The sequence below is a fragment of the Thamnophis sirtalis genome, unplaced genomic scaffold (genome assembly GCF_051295495.1).
Source record: "Thamnophis sirtalis isolate CommonGarterSnake01/CBP01778 unplaced genomic scaffold, rThaSir2_p1.2 scaffold_10, whole genome shotgun sequence".
Taxonomy (NCBI): Eukaryota; Metazoa; Chordata; class Lepidosauria; order Squamata; family Natricidae; genus Thamnophis; species Thamnophis sirtalis.
The window spans coordinates 21,013,825-21,034,137 of NW_028261390.1; the positions used below are offsets into that span (position 1 = coordinate 21,013,825).

A 20,313-nucleotide genomic window follows, 5' to 3' on the forward strand; every position below is an offset into this window, starting at 1 on the left:
CCTCAGGGAAAAGGGCGGCCTATAAATCTTAATAAAATACCTAAAAAAAAAATACCTAAAATACCTAAAGTCCTTTAAGTAGGACAATGGAGGAGCTCTCAGTTTGATCTACATGACAGTGACCCTTCCTGCAGAAATAGCTTCAGAGACCTCCATACATTTTACCTCCAGGGGAAAATAAATAGGGCCTTAGGTGGACTTTCTGGCCAGCAGCCTTCAAAGCATGCCTGTCTGTTTTTTGCATGAATTAAAAAAAAAAAAACCAAGCAGATATTCTGCAACTTGTAACCCACCCACCCACCCCCGAGGAAAGTAAATGAAAAGGAGGAATGCAAATACATGAACAGCAACTTCTAAAAAGGAGTTAATAAGGGAGATTTGGTCCCTGCTGCTATGTTATATCTGCTGCCGCAAACCTCTCAGGTAACAGGTGTCTGGTTCCCCAGTCAGTGTACTAAAAGATGACTTCATAGGGGTGGAGCCCGGTTACACTGTAAAGGTGGCACTCAGGTGAGCCAGGTAAGAAGTGAACTTATGCGGGTCTCTTCAGCACGTCAGCTGTTCCTTGAAGGAAGCTGATCCTGTTGCCCACGCAACAAGCACAGGCACACCTCCCTGCCAAGCTCCTTGGATTATTATTGTTTTCCCAAACACCGGGAAAAGAAACACCTGCTTGGAAATGGAAACCAAAGATCCTACTGGAAAAGAAAGTGCCGGGGTCAGGAAAAAGAACCTCACTTTCCTGAAGCAGAGATTGTACATGCTGGAGAGGAGGAAGACGGACACGGTGGTGGAGAGCAGCATTGCAGGAGACCTCAACAGCAGCTCTGCACCTTTGAGGAGGAGCCAGTCTGATAGGAGCGAATACAACCTGAAATTGCAAGGTAAAAATTGGGCAGGGGAGGGAGGAAAAAGGAAAAATCCACGCTGCTTTTCTTAATATTTAGCCCAAACCATCTCAAAGCAATGGGCAACGATGGGCAGAAGTAATCCATATACTTGGAAACAATGATCAGGAGGAGGATGTTCTACCTGGAAGATTCTTAAGTCAACAAATACTTTTATATATATATTATTGCTTCAGAAAGAGTAATAAGGTAGAAATACCGAGAAAGGTGCTTAATTTATCTCATTACACCGAAGGGAAGATTTTAATTAAAGGCCACATTAGCTTTGTTTACGAGTATACAATGCTTTAAAGTCATATTTTAGACAGGTGCGAAGTACCCTATTCTCAGTGTGGAAAATGCGTTTTGCTAAAAGTACAGACTTTATGGGACAGGCTACACGTGAAGTGAAATAATAGGAAGTAAGCAGGGGAAGGTTTGTCTAGGAAAGAGGGAAAAAGGTTTTGCTTCATTATGTTCATGTTTGGATCTTAAACAAGTGAAGGGAGCATATTGATTTTTCCAGGCTTATGTCCCTGAAGACAACACTATGACATGAAGAAAACACTAATTTGTTATTTGCAGAACAAGGCAAGTCCAACTCTAACCGCTATGCATTTAAAATAACTGTGTGCAGGTGTGGGTGTATGTACAGATACAGATACAGATATACAGGTAGTCCTCAATTTACAACTACAGTCGGGACCAGAATATTCATTGATAAATGACACTGTCATTGCGTCTCGCCTGAATTTTTGCCATAAGGGAATCACCTTATTGTTAATCGAATCTGGCTTCCTCCATTGATTTTGCTTGTCGGAAAGTCCTCGGGAAGGTCATAAATAGTGATCACATAATTCTGAGACACTGCCACCGTTGTAAACATTTGCCAGTTGCCAAACACTGAGATCACGGTCACCTGGCCATAGAAATGCCACAACAGTCATAAATGCATGAACCCATGGTAAGTTTTTCAATGGCATTGTGTCTTTGAATCATTAAGCAAATGGTCATAAGTTGTGAACTCCCTGTATAAAGGGGGGGGGTGTTTCCTACTCTTAAAAAGTACCTTTCCTAATTCTGTATGAGAAGGTTAGGCTACACAATAATCATTTTGGATTGCTGCCAAAGTGGCTTAAATAATGGTGCATCTGTAATTCGCATTCACTCTGCAGGTGGAATGTAGGTTATAAATGCTGAACAGGTTTGTAACCTTGCCCTAAAGCAGTGTTTCTCAACCTTGGTAACTTGAAGATGTCCGGACTTCAACTCCCAGAATTCCCCAGCCAGCATTCGCTGGCTGGGGAATTCTGGGAGTTGAAGTCCGGACATCTTCAAGTTGCTAAGGTTGAGAAACACTACCCTAAAGTAACCTCACAGGAGCATTACAGTCCCAGGAACAGTGGAATTCAGTGACAAACAGTAGCCTGGGATGTAAAACTCATCCTTTCCATTTGCAGAACCTTCCTATAGGATGCAGGCTGCATTTCCCTATATGCAAAGGGATTGTACGGTATTGACAGAGCAATTAGTCAGGAAGAATTTCCCTGTGACAAAAGCATTGCTAGATGCTTCCTTTGTTAAGGCTACCTGCTGGTTAGCTACAAAAGGAAACTGATATTGGGAAATAGTTTTTTCTGCCCATTTCCAGTTCCCAGCTTTAGTCAATATACACAAGATCATTTTATAGGATTGACAGTAAATTCCATTAGTAATAGAAAGGCAGGAAAAAACAGGAATATAATTTACATTATTCTTACATCTATATCTCAAAAGCACAGATCTTTCCTGAACTGCTGTAAACAATACTTTGGGTAATCACTGGATGGTCCCAAAAGAACTGACCTTCAGTTATTCTAGCTTTAACCCTTTTATGTATCTAATGACAGCAGAATAGAGATGGAAAATAGGATAAAAGGCGATCCCTCCTCCATTCTGCACATGAAGTGACTGGAGGGATGGAAAAGGAGACCCTTTTGTTGGACGTAATATGGGCATTTGTAACAAACCATAATCTGTTTTATTTGCTTTGATTTTAGAGTGATGTGTGACACCAGCCATTATAGTTGATGGATTATGGCTTAGTAGTGTATGTGATGGGACACAATGGCTCAATGGCTAAGATGCTGAACTTATCGATCAAAAAGGTTGGCAGTTCTGTGGTTCGAATCCCTAGCGCTGCGTAACAGAGTGAGCTCCCACTACTTGTCCCAGTTTCTGCCAACCTAGTAGTTTGAAAGCATGTAAAAATGCAAATAGAAAAATAGGGATCACCTTTGGTGGGAAGGTAACAGTGTTCCATGTGCCTTCGGCATTTAGTCATGCCGGCCACATGACCATGGAGACGTCTTCAGACAGTGCTGGCTCTTTGGCTTTGAAATGGAGAGGAGCACCGCCCCCTAGAGTGGGGAACGACTAGCATATATGTGCGAGGGAAACCTTTACCTAGTGTATGTGAATAAAGCCAAGAGGGTTAGGACAATGTGTAAACTTAATTCTTATCAATATAATTAGTTACTAAAAATATTTGGTATCCCTGAAGAGAAATCATAAAATTTGTTCAGATTCTAGTGAGGCCTCTGGATGAAAAAGTTGCCCTGAGCTACATAACCTGTTTATCGGATTTAGACTCAGTTCTCCTCACTACTCTTGCTATCAGCCCCTCCCGTTGGATTTCCTCAGAATAGGAAATCTCTTGTGGCTGGATTTTCACAACCAAGTAACCTCTGGATAATGTTAGTTGCTTGGACTTATTCAACTGCCTGGCTTAAAAAGCATATTATATGTAGATAATTCTAACCAGGTTTGACAACATTCTCAGCTTCATAGTACAGGTAGTACAGCCACAATTGAGCCCAAAATTTCTGTTGCTAAGCGAGACAGTTGTTAAGTGAGTTTGCCTCATTTTTTGCCATAGTTGTTAAGTGAATCACTGCAGTTGTTAAGTTAGTAACACAACTGCTAACAATTCTGACTTTTCTTGTCAGAAGGTTGCAAATAGTGATCTCATGAACAATTTAAACAGGAACTGAATCTACTAGAGTTAGTAAAATAACATAATGGATTACTTGAACACCTTTCCTCCTTAAGCCAATGTTTGCATAAGGCAGGACTTTTTTGTTATTTGTGGCCTAGATGGATGTATAGTGATCCTTTTTTATATATTAGTTGCCATTCATTATGTCTAACTCTCCTATAAATTATTTACCACATTTTTATTTATTGTTTAATGTACCAACGCTGTAGGAATATAAATCCCTGGAATGACTGGATGTTTTTTTGGTCTGGATGGATCAAGTTACAAATAGGAATATAACAAGACATAATTATCACAGTGGAAAAACAATGCTTACATAAATATCTGTCGGCATTTATAACTTCCTTTTTCATGTTAAAAGCTCTATTCAGATGTCATTCTCTTGGAGCTTTAGGTAATCATAGTTAATTAAATTGGTTAGTATTTTCAAAAGCCTAAAAACTTTCCCTGCTTTTTTAAGGTAGCAAATACTTATATTGTATGACTAAACTCCCTGTCAAAACTGATCCTTAAATATCCTATTAATCAAATAGATATACTGTAGTAGAACTTAATAATTGTACAAAATAAGGTTTTAAGATTAAAAAAAACCCCAATGAGTATGACTTGAAGTTTGATTCTGAAGCAATGTAACATCTATTTATACATCTTCCACTCTATCATCAATCTAAACTTGATTCAACAGTGGAAATTGGTATATTTACCATTTTGATTATGTATTCTTTCAAATGCAGTACAATGAAGACAACTTACCTTACTTTTTAACTCGTAATGTATGCCAAATGCATACCTATGAACCAACCTTCAAGTCTTATGGGAACAGTCAGATAAACAATTTTATTTATTTACTTAAATGGATTAGTTGCCCCACTCCAATGGATTTGGGGTGGTATAGTGTTGTTCTGGCCTAGGCTTCCTAATACAGTAAAAAGCACACACAATCCCAAAAGCCCTCTTTTTATATCAAAGGCTCTGAATTATGTTCATTCACAGCCCATAATGAGTTGTAAAGAGTTGTAAAGAGTTGTAAAGAGTCCTAGAGTAGGCTGCCAAAGTCCTTCGGGATCAGGCTGATAAGCACCCACCTTTATCTTCCTTGAAATGCTGCCATAGACTTAATTGGCAATTAGCTTGGCAAGGCCACACAGAGCAAAGAGTCAAAACGGAGCTTTAGAAGGTAAACTGACCAGCATGAACCAAGTTGCTTCCTGCAAAGGCTCATGTGCCTTTGCTCCTCCTTTATGTCCTATGGGAGGGGCAATCACTTCCAAGCCTTACTCCCGAGTCATCCCTTCTGTTTTAACTGTTCTTGCCTTCTGGCAGCTTTGCACATGCGCACACTGGGAGCATGGGGAGCCTGTTCCCGTGCCTTGCTGCTGTCTGACTCTGGAGGCTCCGGAGGCAGCACAAAACTCCCAGATAGCCCTGGCCCTCTCTCTGACTCTGGCGCAGAGCCCTCGTCTGAGCCTTCCCCAGACTCCAGGATGGCCCATGTTCCTCCCCATCCTCCTCGCTGTCCGACTCTGTTGCCAGCTCCACAGGCCGCTGGCAGACCACAACAAGTGTTTATGTGATTTCATTGATTAAATACATATAATGAATTACTCCTCTATATTTAATAGTGCCCTTTTTTCATCATGTAGCCGGGGGTTATAGTGATTAAGATGTTGGTACAGGATAAGGAGACTTGGTTGAAATGTACCTTCAGTCCCAAAAACTCACTGGATGATTTCAGCCAGTCAGTCTCTTTTAGACAAACCTACCTCAAGAGAATGCTATGGTGAGGATAAAATACAGGGGAAATCCTTGAGATGATGTCTCCTAAAGGTAACTTGGATATAATTCAAATGAGTGCATGAATTAAGATTGCAATGTAGTCGTAATTTCTGGAAAGGTATTGTAAATTTTAGATAGTTGTAGATTGTGTATCTCTTATCTTAATCTGCCTCCCAGCAACTGTGTTTTATATTGTTTTATATTTCTAAATCATTTTCAATCATCCCTTCGCAATCCAAGTGAATTGACTAATGTACGGATAGTATTATGTTATGTGATATGTTTGTCATATCCATTTTAGTTGGAAACTGCAGGATGCTTCAGAAAATACTTAAGCCGTTAGTGATACTTATGAGGTTCAAGACTGCAAAGGTATCCACAGAATGTAGTAAAAATAAAATCAAGAGGGCAACAAGTGCAGTCAAAGTTCTGCCTGGATTTTTTTTGCTTTTTTTAAACGTGAAGGTGGAATTTTGGCTGTAGTATCACAGCTGCAATCTTGACATTTTTGAACATAGTCTGAAGATACCCCTGCAAGACGTGTAAACATGGTCCCGTATTAGGAGATGGACCATTCTAGTCTGCAACATACTGAATAGCTTCTAGAGTAGATTAGATGAGCCAAGGAGCCAGTATCAAAATATATCTTTGCCTTTCCTAACTATGTCGAGATGCTGTTAAGAAATTAATATTGGCTTAACATTTATTCCATTAGTAGCATTTGACTGCCGCAGAGCCTAACTGAAATGGCTGGTTTTAGATTAGATGGGTCTTTTAACTACCCTTTTATCCATCTTATAGTTATTTGAAGGTTATAAATGGTTACTGTTGGCAACTATAGTAGAGAAGATTTGCACCTAACAGTCTAGAGATCATGGTTAGAGGTGGGCATCACATAATGTAACAACCAGTTCGCCCAGAACCGAAAATGTGAGTGTGCGCATGCGCCTTCCACCTTGTGCACATGTGTGCAGCATCAAAACATGATTATATAGGATGAGATGGCGCCGGGGCGGGTGAGCGGGTCCGCTGGTTGGAAAAACCAGTTCACCCATCTCTGATCCCGGTGTATTTTCAGTTAATGGTTCACAGTTTTATCCTATTACTATAGGGATGAATCATTTTATATTTTACTTGGAAGATTTAGAATATTAATATTTTTTGGTTGCTATGCTTTGAAAAGTATCCCCTGAAGATGCTACAGGAATCACACTTTGGAAGGAATTACAGTATATTGCAGAATTAATTCAGAAATTGTTTTATGTAGTAACTTTAGAATTCACAACCCAAGTAGGAGATATAGTATATTACCCACCTGAGCCCATCAGAAGCATTCACAATAAGGATATTATTTCTTCTTTGATAATTATTTATTGAATTTTTTTTTCAATATTCCAGAAAAACATTCATTCAATTATTAAAAGAATCTGGTCGAGGAATGGAAATCAAATATTTATTGTAAAAGTTAGGTGCCTTTTTCATAGCTACTTGCAATATATGGTACAACAAAAAAACTGGCGTTTCTTTTTTAATTTTTTATTAATACTTATAGGCCGCCCTTTTCCCTGAGGGGACTCAGGGCGGCTTACATAAAATGAGGGGGGGGGTATACAGACAATATATAATGTTTTGGATTACTTAAATAGCTATCGGTTGATAGACTTGATAATAATTGAGCAGTGTCAAATTCTCTAACGGTTTGTGCAAGATTATAGTGACTATAATGTTTCTTTGCCTGAAATATATGGGAAATCTGATACTGAGGGGAAACTTTCTCAGATGGCATAAATTTCAGCATTTTCTTCTGAAGGGAGTCAGATAACAGGGAACTATGTGAAAGCTACTAAGCCAGAATTTGTTTATTTTATTTATTTAGTTTGTCAAACATGTACAAGATAACAGGTATAAGTATAAACATGGACATGAGCACATGAAATGATGACAAATAGATGGGGACAGTAGGACAGGGATGTTAAGCACACAGGTGCACTTATGCACATCCCCTTTACGGACCTCTTAGGAATGGGGTGAGGTCCATGGTAGACAGTTTAAGGTCTAAGCTATGGGGGTTAGAGGAAGTAACAACAGAGTCAGGTAGAGCATTCCAAGCATTGACCTCTCTGTTGCTGGAGTCGTCTTTTCTGCGATCGAGTTTGCAGCGGTTTACCTTGAGTTTGTATCAGTGGTGGATTTCAATTTTTTTTAGAACTCTTCTACAGGTGTGTCCTGCTTTGTGGGAGTGGCTTGCTGGCCATGTGACTGGGTGGGAGTGGCTTGCCAGCCAGGTGACTGAGTGGGAGTGGCTTGGCAGTCATGTGACTGGGTGGGCGTGACCAACTTGCAAAATGTGGTGAAACTCATTTAACAATGCTCTTGCTTAGCAACCAAAAAGTTGGCTCAGAAACTCTGGCATTTGAAGTATGCAAGTCTTAAAGCTGTCAAGTTACAAGACCCTTGCACCCCTAACCCTTTAGAAAAAAAACCCAGGGGTGTTCAAACTTGACAGCTTTAAGACTTGTGGACTTCAACTCCCAGAATTCCTCCTCTCGCTCTTCATCTTGATGATGTGCGGATGGGCTGGGGGAGGGAGCTGGAACTGGTTCTAAACAGCACTGTAGATTTGTGGAACCTCTTCTATAGAAGAGGTTAGAACTGGCAGGAACCCACCCTTGGTTTGTATTTATTATTTGCCCGTGTATTATTGTGGTTGAAGCTGAAGAAGTCATTGACAGGTAGGAGATTGTAGCAGACAATTGTGTGCTATGCTTAGCTCAAACCATAGGCAACGTAATTACCTCTGAACTCTTTATATCTTTGAAATGCGGTTGAGAAATCAGAAGTTGCCATCCTCCTCAAATTCTCACATGTGCAAAACATTACCTTCTTTGGTCTTAATTAGTTCCATCAACAGTTATATTAATGAGGTTAAGACTAGCAAGGTTTCTCCATTCTAGTTCAAGCTTTCCTTCGAAGAGAACCTACCTATTTGCATTTAGCCATTATTACTGTTTGTGAGGTGAAACACTCCCCGTAAGGTATTTCACCCATTGTGTTAACTCATGATATGGTTTGCTTCCTTCATTAAGCCTGCTTTTATGACCATCATTATGAATTAGAATTATATGTAAACCAAGTCACTGTGTCAATCATATCATGATGAAATCAGTCAGTCAATCAGTCAATCCTTGCATCACCCAGGAAGGGAAGGACATTTATGAATAGGAGTTAAGAAGGTGGAGAATTTGCATATATTCCTACAATTAAGACACACAGTTCATTTGCGTAAACATTTCAAGTATACTGTATAGAACTGTGATGGTGAACCTATGGCACACGTGCCACAGGTGGCACACAGGGCCTTCACTGTGGGCATGTGTGCCATCATCAGTTGCACTTCTGGGTTCCATTGCATGCATGCGTGAAGACCAGATGGTCCGGCATGCATGCACGTACGGCCAGCCGCTCTCTTCCGGGTTCCATTGGGTGCATGCGCAAAGACCAGCTGGCCTGTATGCATGCGCACACGGGAACTCAGAAGAGAGCGGCTGGCCACACGCACATGTGAACTGGCCAGCTGCTCTCTTCCTGGTTTCAGTGGTCCAGCGTGCGCACACTCCTGTGTTGGCACTTGGTGCCAAAAAGATTAGCCACCACTGATATAGGATATTCTGCAAATGAAATCTATTTAGTTATGATTTCCAATCATGTTCATGCTCTGTATTTCTGCTAGTCCAGAATTCTGAGTACTTTCAGCTCTGGAAAGGAAATTCATAACTTAGTGCACAGTGCATATTTTTTCATGCAGACAATCTCAGATTCAATTTCTGGTACCTCCATAAGATCTTCTGTGGATCAGAGTCTGGGTTTCTATTCCACAGATTTTCTGTCTGCCCAATTTGAAGGAACAGAGAGATTGAGATTGAGATTGAGATTGAGATTGAGATTGAGATTGAGATTGAGATTGAGAGAGAGAGAGAGAGAGAGAGAGAGAGAGAGAGAGAGAGAGAGAGAGAGAGAGAGAGAGAGAGATTGCCTAGTAAGAGACAGAAAGATGAAGTCCTTTTCTTCCTTTAGAAGAGCTTACCTTTCCATTCTCCCCTTCTCAAAGCTGTCTCCTATTCTTGTGCCTCTCTACAAGCTGGTAAAAATTTATAACAGTTGTGTGAACATGGAACTGCTAATAATAATAGATAATGCAATTTTGGATTTACATTCTTTTGGTTATTTATTATGCATTTGTCTGCACAGGGTATCACAAAAAATCTTTGTATATTGATCAGAGGGAGTGTAAACATTGTGGAAGTAAGAAAATAAATATTTAAGGTTGCAAAATTTCTATATGACACCCTGGATTGTTGTTGATAGTCAACTGGGTTCCCATGCCACATTAAACTAATTATGCAGTTAGTTTGTTTTTGGATAACAAGTTGGTTGAACCAAATCAGGGCAGGTTGGTAAATCATAGTTAATAGGATTATTTATGACGTTAATCATTTGTGGCTAATTCAATAAATAATACCAGAATGTATTAGGATGTATAATACTTCCAACTACCACAGTACTAGCGAGAAAGACCAATAGACTAATAGCTTGCTAAGGACTATATTCTAGGAGAAATTAATGTGGAATATAACTGTTCATGTTACCAGTGAAATAAATTGTATATATAGTTCAAAGCACCAAATCATTAATGTTAAAAAGCAAACATAAGTCACAAAAACTGATTTTCCTGTAAACTATGTCTTTCAAAAAAAAGGGGGAAATGGCTAGACAAATATATCTATTTTTTCATATATGTTTTCAAATATTACATTATCAAATGAGTCTAGTGTTGTTTTTTGAAGGAAAAAAAGTTCTTTGCATATTTGTTTTCTTTGGACTGGAAGTATATTCCTCTGCAATTTACTAATTCCTCTTTTCAAAAGAGTAGAAAATCCACACCCTTTGTAATTTCTCCTCTGTAGAAGCCTTCCCTCGGGGCCCATGTGAGCTCTTGTCATCCCTCAGACAAATCTCTCAAGCGGATTCCCACAGAAATGTTGCAGAACCTGGAGTTTCCCACCTGGCAACCCACTTGCCCTCCCCTGCCCTTTTCTTTGCCCTATCCTTGCTCAGGTATACCCCTCTTCCTTTGAACCTGTGAAGAAAAATGTAGGGAATGGTTTTGTTATTAAAATCTAGCCTGATTCCTGACACAAAGCTCTCTTTATGTTTCCCCGAGGCTTCTTATTTGTAATGTAGTTCCTCCAGGGAAAGCTTGACAGGCAGGTAACCTGGCACCTCCAAGGACAAGCAAGCTGTATTTCACAACAGAAGGTGGCCACCGCTAATCTCACCTTCTTCCAGTGTTCTCTGCTGAGAACAAAAGGAGGGAGAGGTGGCTTCCTGCTTCGCCTTTGCAATAGGCACTTAGAGACATTTGCCCAAATTTCATGCTTTAACATTTTCAGCAATTCCCCTGGTATCCCCAATCTTATCTGAATGTAGAAATCACACCTTCTACTCCCAGCATAACAATATTTGTATCCCTACAGATAGGGCGTGTAATCCTGTATTACAGAAGACGTTTCTCTCTTGTAGATTTGTCTCTGTGTGTGTGTGTCGCCGGGGTGGGCTTCAAAATTTTTAGCAAGGGGTTCTCTGCCCGGTTATTGGGTGGGTGTGGACATGGTGGGCGTGGACTAGTCGGCTTCCTGCACCATGGCTGGGAAAGGGAGGTATTTTTGCCCTTCCCAGGCTGCAGAGGCTTTCTTTGAGCGTCCGGGAGGGCAAAAATGGCTTCCCCAGGCCCTAGAGGCTCTCTGGAGGCTGGAAACAGGCCCATTTCCAGACTTCCTGAACTTCCAGTAGGCCCATTTTTCGCCTCCCTGAGCCTCTACACGCGCCCTGCACTTATCTGCATCCAAACAGGCTGCGTGGGGACTCCTGGGAAGAGCGGGGTGGGCAGGGCCAGCCAGGAGTGGGATTTTGGGGTTCTCCGAACTGCACAGAACCTTAGCTAGAGGTTCTCCCGAACCCCTGTGAACCCCCAGCAGCCCACCATTGTGTGTGTGTAAGAGAGAGAGAGTGATACAGGTACTCCTCAACTCATGATTGTAATTAAGCCAAGAATTACAGTTGTAAGTTCTGGTCATTAAGTGGGTCAACATGTGACTGTGCCCAATTTTACAATCCTTTTTGTAGCAGTTAAGCAAATGTCGTAGTCATTAAATGAATGTTGTAATCATTGAACAAATGGCCCAGTCCTTAAATGAACCCATTATACCAAAATAAACACCGATATCTGGCAAAAAAAACCTCAGAAATTACAGTCACATGACCACCAGGCAGTGCAAACAGTCATAAATCTGGGCAGGGTGCCAAGGACGCAAAATGATCATGTGACTACAGGGGACATTGGAACTTTGAAATTGGGTCAGAGTTTCAAATTTTCTTGGGAAATAGCTCTTGGGAGGGCCATCGTCATTTCAAATGGCTGCTAAGCATCGACATTCATCCAAACTTCTAAGTCACAATTAAAATGTTTAATCTTCAAAAGTGGATAAGATAATAACATTACACATTTTATTACACTGCCAAATGAGTCCAATTTACAACTTTCAAAGTGCCACAATTTTCACTCCCCTTGTCTTAAGAAATACTCGAGGCTGACTGCCATTTGTTCTCAGCAGTGGTGGGTTTCAAAAATTGTTCGAACCTACTCTGTGGGTGTGGCCTCCTTTGTGGGAGTGGCTTGCCACCCATGTGACCGGATATGAAGATGCCGACAACACTTGTCAGAACCACCTTAAATTATCTCACACACAGCACTGGCATGCATAAGAATGTGATGTAAACTTTTTTTTTAAAGGCATCTTTGGTTTGCGTTAAAACAACTTCAACACACGCAATGTTCTGATTGCACCACAAACGCAGTAGTCATCCTTACTTTTCACAGAGGCACTGAGTTTTACAAATATGAGCATGATAGTGTAGAATAATCCTATCCAAGGACCAGTGGTGGGTTTCAAATTTTTTTGGAACCTCTTCTGTAGGTGTGGCCTGCTTTCCGGGTCCACTGGTGGAACCTCTTCTAACCGGTTCGGTAGATTTGACGAACCGGTTCTACCGAATAGGTGCGAACTGGTAGGAACCCACCTCTGGTTCTCAGCCTGCAAACCTAAGTCCCCCAGAATTCCTTCAAGGTCACCGTTGGTGGGGAAAATCCGGTCTTGGCTCCCCCCTTCAGTTTTTCTTTATTGGCAGGGTAAAATATCCCTGCAGTTGCTACAGGTGAGTGAATGGGACTCAACAATGGGAAGTCCCAGTCAACAATGGCTGTTCAGCCCAAACTTTCCCAAGATGCTGACAGAGATTGGAAGAGATCAGGAAAAGCAGAAATTCTGACTCCCTGATGCAGCATCTCATAAAACCTGCCCTTTCTGCTGCATTGCAGGTGATTGGGAAGTAAATAGACTCAATAGTCCGTAAGTGACAATGGCATCTAATCATAGAAGCACCACACTAGTGCCAAAGTCTTTTATAGAAGTGAGCTGAGATTTAATTACCAGGGCCGTGGTAACTGAGATGATTATCTCTTTAGTTTTTGGCATTTTAGGAATGGTGCTGTTGCTTTTAATTGTATGAATGCTTCCTGTGGTTTTATTACATTGATTTGTTTAACACTGCATTTTTAAACACAATATTCTTCTCATTGGAAAACTGAAGCTGTTGATCAGCTTTAAAATTTAATAAATTAATATATACTTCACTCAGATAATTATTTTAGTTGTCTTATGTGACAGCCAACCAGCACTCTTCTGTATTATGGTGTGGCCAGCATTAAGCATGAAAGCCAGCTGGGTGACTTGGGACCAGTTACTCTCTCTCTCTCATTCCAATTCACATTACAATGGCTGTCCCGACAAGCCTGGGGCTAAGATTTCAACCCCACCCGAATAGTATGACTGTTGCATTTTTTTAACGATGTACTGTTTTATGTGTGTATTTTTGTCTTGTACTCCCCTCCCCCTTGGATTGTGAGCCGCCCTGAGTTCCCCCAGGGAAAAGGGCGGCATATAAATAAAGTAATCCTAAATCCTAATCCTAATGGTTATAGAGAAAATAGGCAGAGAAAGAAGCATTAGGTATGTTCTCTGCCTTGAATTGTTTCTAAAAACAATAAACGTGGGATAAAAAATATAAACTTAAAAATAAAATAAAATACTGGAACAGATGGGAACTCATTTACAGGGATGTCTGACAGAGAATATAGTAAAGATAAAGGTAAATGTTCCCCTCGCACATATGTGCTAGTCGTTCCCAACTCTAGGGGGCAGTGCTCATCTGTTTCAAAGCCAAAGAGCCAGTGCTGTCCAAAGACATCTCCGTGGTCATGTGGCCAGCATGTCTCAACACTGAAAGCACACAGAATACTGTTGCCTTCCCACCAAAGTGGTCCCTATTTTTCTACTTGCATTTTTGCATCCTTTCAAACTGCTAGGTTGGCAGAAGTTGGGACAAGTAACGGGAGCTCACTCCATTACATGGCGCTAGGGATTCGAATCACTGGACTGCTGAACTTTCTGATCGACAAGCTCAAGGTCTTAGCCACTGAGCCACCGTGTCCCAGACAGAGAATATAGGCAGAGTTTTAAGTGCACCTTCTTCGTTGCAATATTGGTTTTTTCAAGAATATCTTGTTGATATCCTTGCTGACTTTCTTTCAAATGTTTAATTTATGCAATACAAAATAAGGCCCTCTCTTTGACAATAGGTGTTCCTCATTTACACTACTTGTGCTTTATAAAGTAACATAAAGAAAATACTTTTCTGTACTGAAAAATATAAATTCAGATAGGAGGGGAAACAATAAACAATAAATAATTCCGGTAGAGAAACCTAGATGTTCATTTCACAATGAAGACCAAGGTGTTAAATCCAAGTAACCGCATAAAAATAATATTGAATCTCCTGAGTATTGTTTAAAATTATTAGAGCAGAAAGATCAGTATAACATACACTCAGGAAAGAAACAGGAAGGTAAGATTAGCTTTCATTTCATGAGACTGTAGCCATAAATGTGTCCAGGTGGTCCTCATTTAGCAATTATAATTGGGACTGATCATTTGGTTGTTAAGTGAAGCGGGCATTAAGTGAAACAGCAACTGTCCTTGTGATCTTACTTCAGCTTTCCTTTGCAGATCTGTGAGAGTTGTAATGTGACAATTGGTCATAAAGTTACTTTTTCATCATTGTTACAACTGCAAAGTATCACTAAATGAGACAGTCACTAAACTAGGACTACTTGTACTTATCTCTGAACTCAGAAACATCTCTTCTGTTCATATGAAAGTTCCTATTAAATATATATATATATAGCCAAACCATGTTTTCATTAACCATGTTTTATGGAACAATACCCGAGTAGTTAGGATCTCACAATGCGCGGTGCCATAATTCATGGTCAGCAAGTTTTAGTATCTGGCTTCACTTGATGAATCTAATCAAATAAAAGCACAAAATCAATACATGGAACATATTACCATTTATGGTGGACCTGCGAAGAGGCTAAAAAGTTTTGGAAAAGGATCAAAAATTGGCTGGAGGCAATAACGGGTTAAAATAGAATGGAAACCTGAATTTTTAATTATTAGGAATAATGTCTGCGAAATACAAAAAAGAAATCCAGTATTTAATACTACATATAATTATGGCGGCAAGGATTGCCATTGCCCAGAAATGGAAAAACAAATTAATTCCAAGCGAAGATGAAATAATAAGAAAGGTTATGGATTGTGCTGAAATGGATTATCTAACTAACTAAAGAAGGGAAAAGAAGAATCAGAATTCTACCAGATATGGGATAAATGGTATAGGTGGATGGAGGAAAGAAACAAAAATCAATGAAGGAATATAACAAAACTCAAAAATAATAGTTATGAGTAAAATAAGAGGGTTAAGAATGGTGAAATCCAAATGAAATACAATAGAAGGGGAAATAATATAAGGTGAGCGGTATTGATTGATAATTGCTATTATAAAGAACAGGAAGTTCCTGTTCATATTGTATTGTGTAAAGGTGGTGTACGTCTAAGTTTTGTCTGTGTGTATTTCACATGTTTGTTAATTAAAAATTAAAAAAAAGCACAGTAGGGCTTAGTGCTACAGTTGGTATGTATCAGTGGTGGGTTTCAAAAAAAATTTGAACCTACTCTGTGGGTGTTCTCTCTCTCTCTCTCTTTCCTTCCTTTTGTCTCTCTGTCCCTTTTTCCTTTTTTCTTTCATCACTTTTTCTTTCTTTTTTCTTTTTTTATTTCTTTCTTTCTTTCTTCCTTCCTTTCTCTTTCTCTTTCTCTTTCTGTGTGAGTCTGTGTGTGTGTGTGTGTGTGTGTGAGTGGTGGGTTTCAAAAAATTTTGGAACCTCTTCTGTAGGTGTGGCCTGCTTTCCGGGTCCACTGGTGGAACCTCTTCTAACCGGTTCGGTAGATTTGACGAACCGGTTCTACCAAACTGGTGCGAACTGGTAAGAACCCACCTCTGGTATGTATAAACTAAGCCAATAAACATGTTTGCATATGATGCTAAATCCAAGCTGGGGCTGAAGTAAGCCACTACATCACGCTCATGACCATTGATAGAATATCAGCTGCAAAACCTCTGGTTTTATGTGCCCTTTCCATGCATGTGCCTGTTCCTTTGCATGGGTCATTTAGCCCTAAACAAGTTGTTAATCCGTTTTTAAAACAAGTTTGTTGTGTTTGTTTGTTTACAGAAAAAATGGCACCCCGTGCAGGATCTGTAGGACCAGTTGGTTTACCCCTGGAAACTGAAGAACAACTGATTAAGCGAATGATGGCCAGAAGGCAAAAGATAATTGCAGAAATACTCCAAACAGAAAGAGATTATCTTGGTGATCTGGAACTCTGCATCAGAATAGTGGTTGAGCCCTTGAAAAAAAGGCAGGTAAGGAAGTTTTGGTCCTTCCCTTCCCTTCCTTCCTTCCTTCCTTCCTTCCTTCCTTCCTTCCTTCCTTCCTTCCTTCCTTCCTTCCTTCCTTCCTTCCTTCCTTCCTTCCTGCTCTTTTTCTACCTTTATCTGAGAAAAGCAAAGAAGCTTGATGCAATTGCTAGTTTACTTTCAGGTCATTATCTTGAAAGCCCTTTATGGCATGGGCCCAGGATATCAGAGGAACTGGCTTTCCCCATAACTTATCCCATTCATTCCAGTGAAAAGGTCCTACTTTCGATCGTGTCAGCCAAACAATTTTGACTGGCAGGGTCCAGAAGAAAGAAAAACTAGTTGTGTTCACAAGATAAATGAAGCATAAACTAGGGACTCGTAATTGAATTTTACTTAGTGTGATGATGTGAGAACTTAGTGATAAATTTATGGTTCAGTCAGTTGTGTGTACACATGAACTCAAATTGAGGAAGCCAACATTCAGTTAATTGGTGGTGTGTCGTGCAAAATGCATGTGTGCCTGTAACATCTCTGCTACATGAGCTGTAGTAGGTGCCAGTTTGTTCCAGTCCGATTCAAGGTGTTGGTCACCCCCTTTCAAGCACTTAATGGCAAGGAACCAAGTTACCTGAGGAACATATAGTCCCAACTGCATCAGCCCATCCCACCCAGTCAAGCAAAGAGGTCATGTGTCATATCTCATTAGTCAAGGAGTTTCAACTGGCAAAACTTGTGGAACCAGGAGGAAGGCCTTCTCTGCTGTTACCTCTGTTCTTTAGAAATTTTACCCTCAATCTTCTGAAGTGTGAGGTAGCCCTGGGGACAGCTGGTGACTTGAGGCTACTCCCACACTCTCATTAACTTTTTAGCCTTCCGAATTTTTACCTTTGATTTTTAAGTTTTAACTTTTTATCTGTCCCTTTGTTCAGGTTTCATTTGTTACATTGTTGTAAATTACCCAGAGTCACTTAGTTGAGGTGAGCAGTGAAGAAATGTAATAAATAACAGCCAGAGAGACATAGAGGCTGTATTTGCACATGCAGATAGTTAACAATATCTTATAGTAACTTGCTTTGTAAACCCAGACTGCAGGGTACTGCATCTCAGATTGTGATGCTAATGGAAGTGCTTATTACAATTGTATCTTTTCATGCAGGTTTTATTCTGTCAGTTTGTTGTTCAGAAGGCACTTCAAAAATGTCTGGCTACCACTTAAACAGCACATTCTGAGTTTTATTTTCAAGCAAAACAGGCAGCCCACTCTATTAAAATATTTTTATTATTTTTTGCACATTTTTATTATTAAATGGATTTGTATAGCTGCTTTGTATATACTGTAGCATTGCAACAAAACAGATAACTTTTCTATTTTTAAAAGTATAGACATTAGGAATTAATAATCAAGCTGATAATCTAAATTATTTACATCGTTACCTTTCGTTTTGTCACATTTTTGTTTGAGAAACAAACTTAAGATAGGACAACTTTCTTTACAGGGAGGTTGCTATGAGGGGAAGGAAAGTATTTGCCATTCTCCAACCTTGTGTTACTTATTTGTATTGTCCCTCAGCCTCCTAATCTTCCAGTCAGTGTAATTTTGAATTCACTGCTTAAAAATATTAATTATGTATTTATATAATAATAAAAAGTGCAATCTATTTCATCATATAGTCCTTAACCTGTTGGGTTCAAATCTTAGTAGCAATGTATACATTTTGGCTTATTATATAGTCATCATTTGTATATAACTATTTCAAATTCAGTTTTGTTTTGTTTTTATTTAAACCTCTCTTTCATCTGATTCTCATCTGAGAAAACTCATCAAAATGTGGGTATTTAGAGTGCGTTTGTGAGCAAAGGAGTAGCTTGACAATAGTAGCACCTCATTTTTTCCCCAGTTTTTGCCCATTGTTTTGGTTTCATTAGATTGCGCGACTTGATGTGGACAGCTTATTCAGCAACATTGAATCGGTCCATGAAATATCATCCAAACTGTTGTCATTGTTGGAAGAAGCAACATCAGATGTGGAACCAGACATGCAAGAAATTGGTATGTTGTTGTCTTCCTGACTTCTACAGTGCTACATGCAGCAATAACAACAATTGTAATAATAATGCTGCAATAATTTGCTCATTGCCCCAGCCACAGTCAAACCTACCTGTTTACTTTTCCAAACTACCATTCCAAGTAGTGTGCAAATGAAAGATGGAGAATCAGGCCCATAATCAACTGGCAAATCACACCCACCTAGCTTCATCCAGGTGGCAACAGCTCCTATCAGACTTTCTTATGGATGCTCTTCCAGCAGCATGTAATTGTACTAACTGGGTCAAATATCTTTTATTTTGGGGAGCCCTGGCCCCAGGATGTGGGAAGGCCCCATGCATCAGGTAGCTCTAACAAGTCTTTGTCATTACTGGGCCCTTCCCGATTTGTCACGCTGGAAACAGTAGGTCACTTTGCCAATCAGTGTTTGAGAGCAGAGATATCCACATACAGGGGGCCTAAAAAGACAACACATAGCAGAACAATTATCTGGGGCTGAAACAAATGGGTGTTATTTTGCACTGCTAAATTGTCATCTTCCCTTTTTTGACCTCCTGCTCAGGATGTGGCTGTCCAGAGCCGTGTTTCATATTACTTGGCATTCAAGTATGTTCTGTAATGGAGAGGGTTGCTTTGTAGCTCTTTTCCTTAGAGGATATGCAAACAGATCAATTGACTGGCTCTAGGTGTTTCCAGGATACAGGTGACTGGACTGTGTTATCTAACCCTTTTCAAATGAACCACCCAGAGATTAGCTGTCTTGCTCTAACTCAGTGGCTAAGACGCTGAGCTTATCGATCAGAAAGATCGGCAGTTCGACGGTTCAAATCCCTAGCGCCGCGTAACGAAGTGAACTCCCATTACTTGTGCCAGCTTCTGCCAACCTAGCAGTTCGAAAGCATGTAAAAAGTAGAAAAATAGGAACCACCTTTGGTGGGAAGGTAACAGTATTCCGTGAACCTTCGGCATTTAGTCATGCTGGCCACATGACCACAGAGACGTCTTCAGACAGAGCTGGCTCTTTGGCTTTGAAATGGAGGTGAGCACTGCCCCCTAGAGTTGGGAATGACTAGCACATATGTGCGAGGGGAACCTTTACCTTTACCTTTAAAGCTCCACTAACTCTGTATATTTATTAGGTTATATTCTGTTTTTCATCCAGGAGCTCAAAGCAACTTAAAGTATATGGGTATTTTTATTTTACTTTCACAACAAAGGTGTCTTTCAATGGCTAAGACTGGGCTTAAATTTGGGTCCCTGCAGCTCCAGTCCAACACCTCAGTTACTCCATCCCACTGGGTCTGCCTAGGAAAAAAAAGGACAAAGCTGCATAAAAGCGACATCTTCACACAGATTAAAACAAAGGTTTTTAAAGTTTCCCAAACGGTGCTTTATTTGATGTCATATAAAGCAAACATAACTGACCTTCCATATGTATTTCTGAATTATAATATCTAATATTCCTCACAATGTTTGACTTCACCCTGAGTTTTTTTATTGTTTGGGTTGCTTTTTTTTTTGCTTTTTTCCTATGAATGCAAAAGCTAAATAACCTTTTGATCTTTTAGTTGGTCATCATTTATGCAATGATGTAATTCAATATTCTATAAATAATATGTTAGATC

At 39.9% G+C, this 20,313-nt stretch overlaps 1 protein-coding gene across 3 annotated transcripts in view; it reads left to right on the top strand.

Annotated features, from left to right (window-relative positions):
* The first annotated feature begins 534 nt into the window (after positions 1 to 534).
* The window catches only part of ARHGEF38 (Rho guanine nucleotide exchange factor 38), a 54,732-nt gene continuing 34,953 nt past the window's right edge, over positions 535 to 20,313 (top strand). For 2 of the 3 annotated variants that reach the window (XM_014062112.2, XM_087724177.1), the window contains exons 1-2: positions 16,458 to 16,644; positions 18,568 to 18,691. In XM_014062112.2, the coding sequence (XP_013917587.2) occupies positions 16,459 to 16,644; positions 18,568 to 18,691 (310 nt within the window). In that variant the 5' untranslated portion in view covers position 16,458. Of the gene's footprint in view, positions 885 to 16,453; positions 16,645 to 18,567; positions 18,692 to 20,313 lie in introns of those variants that run through there. The other variant, XM_087724178.1, reaches the window with a different exon arrangement.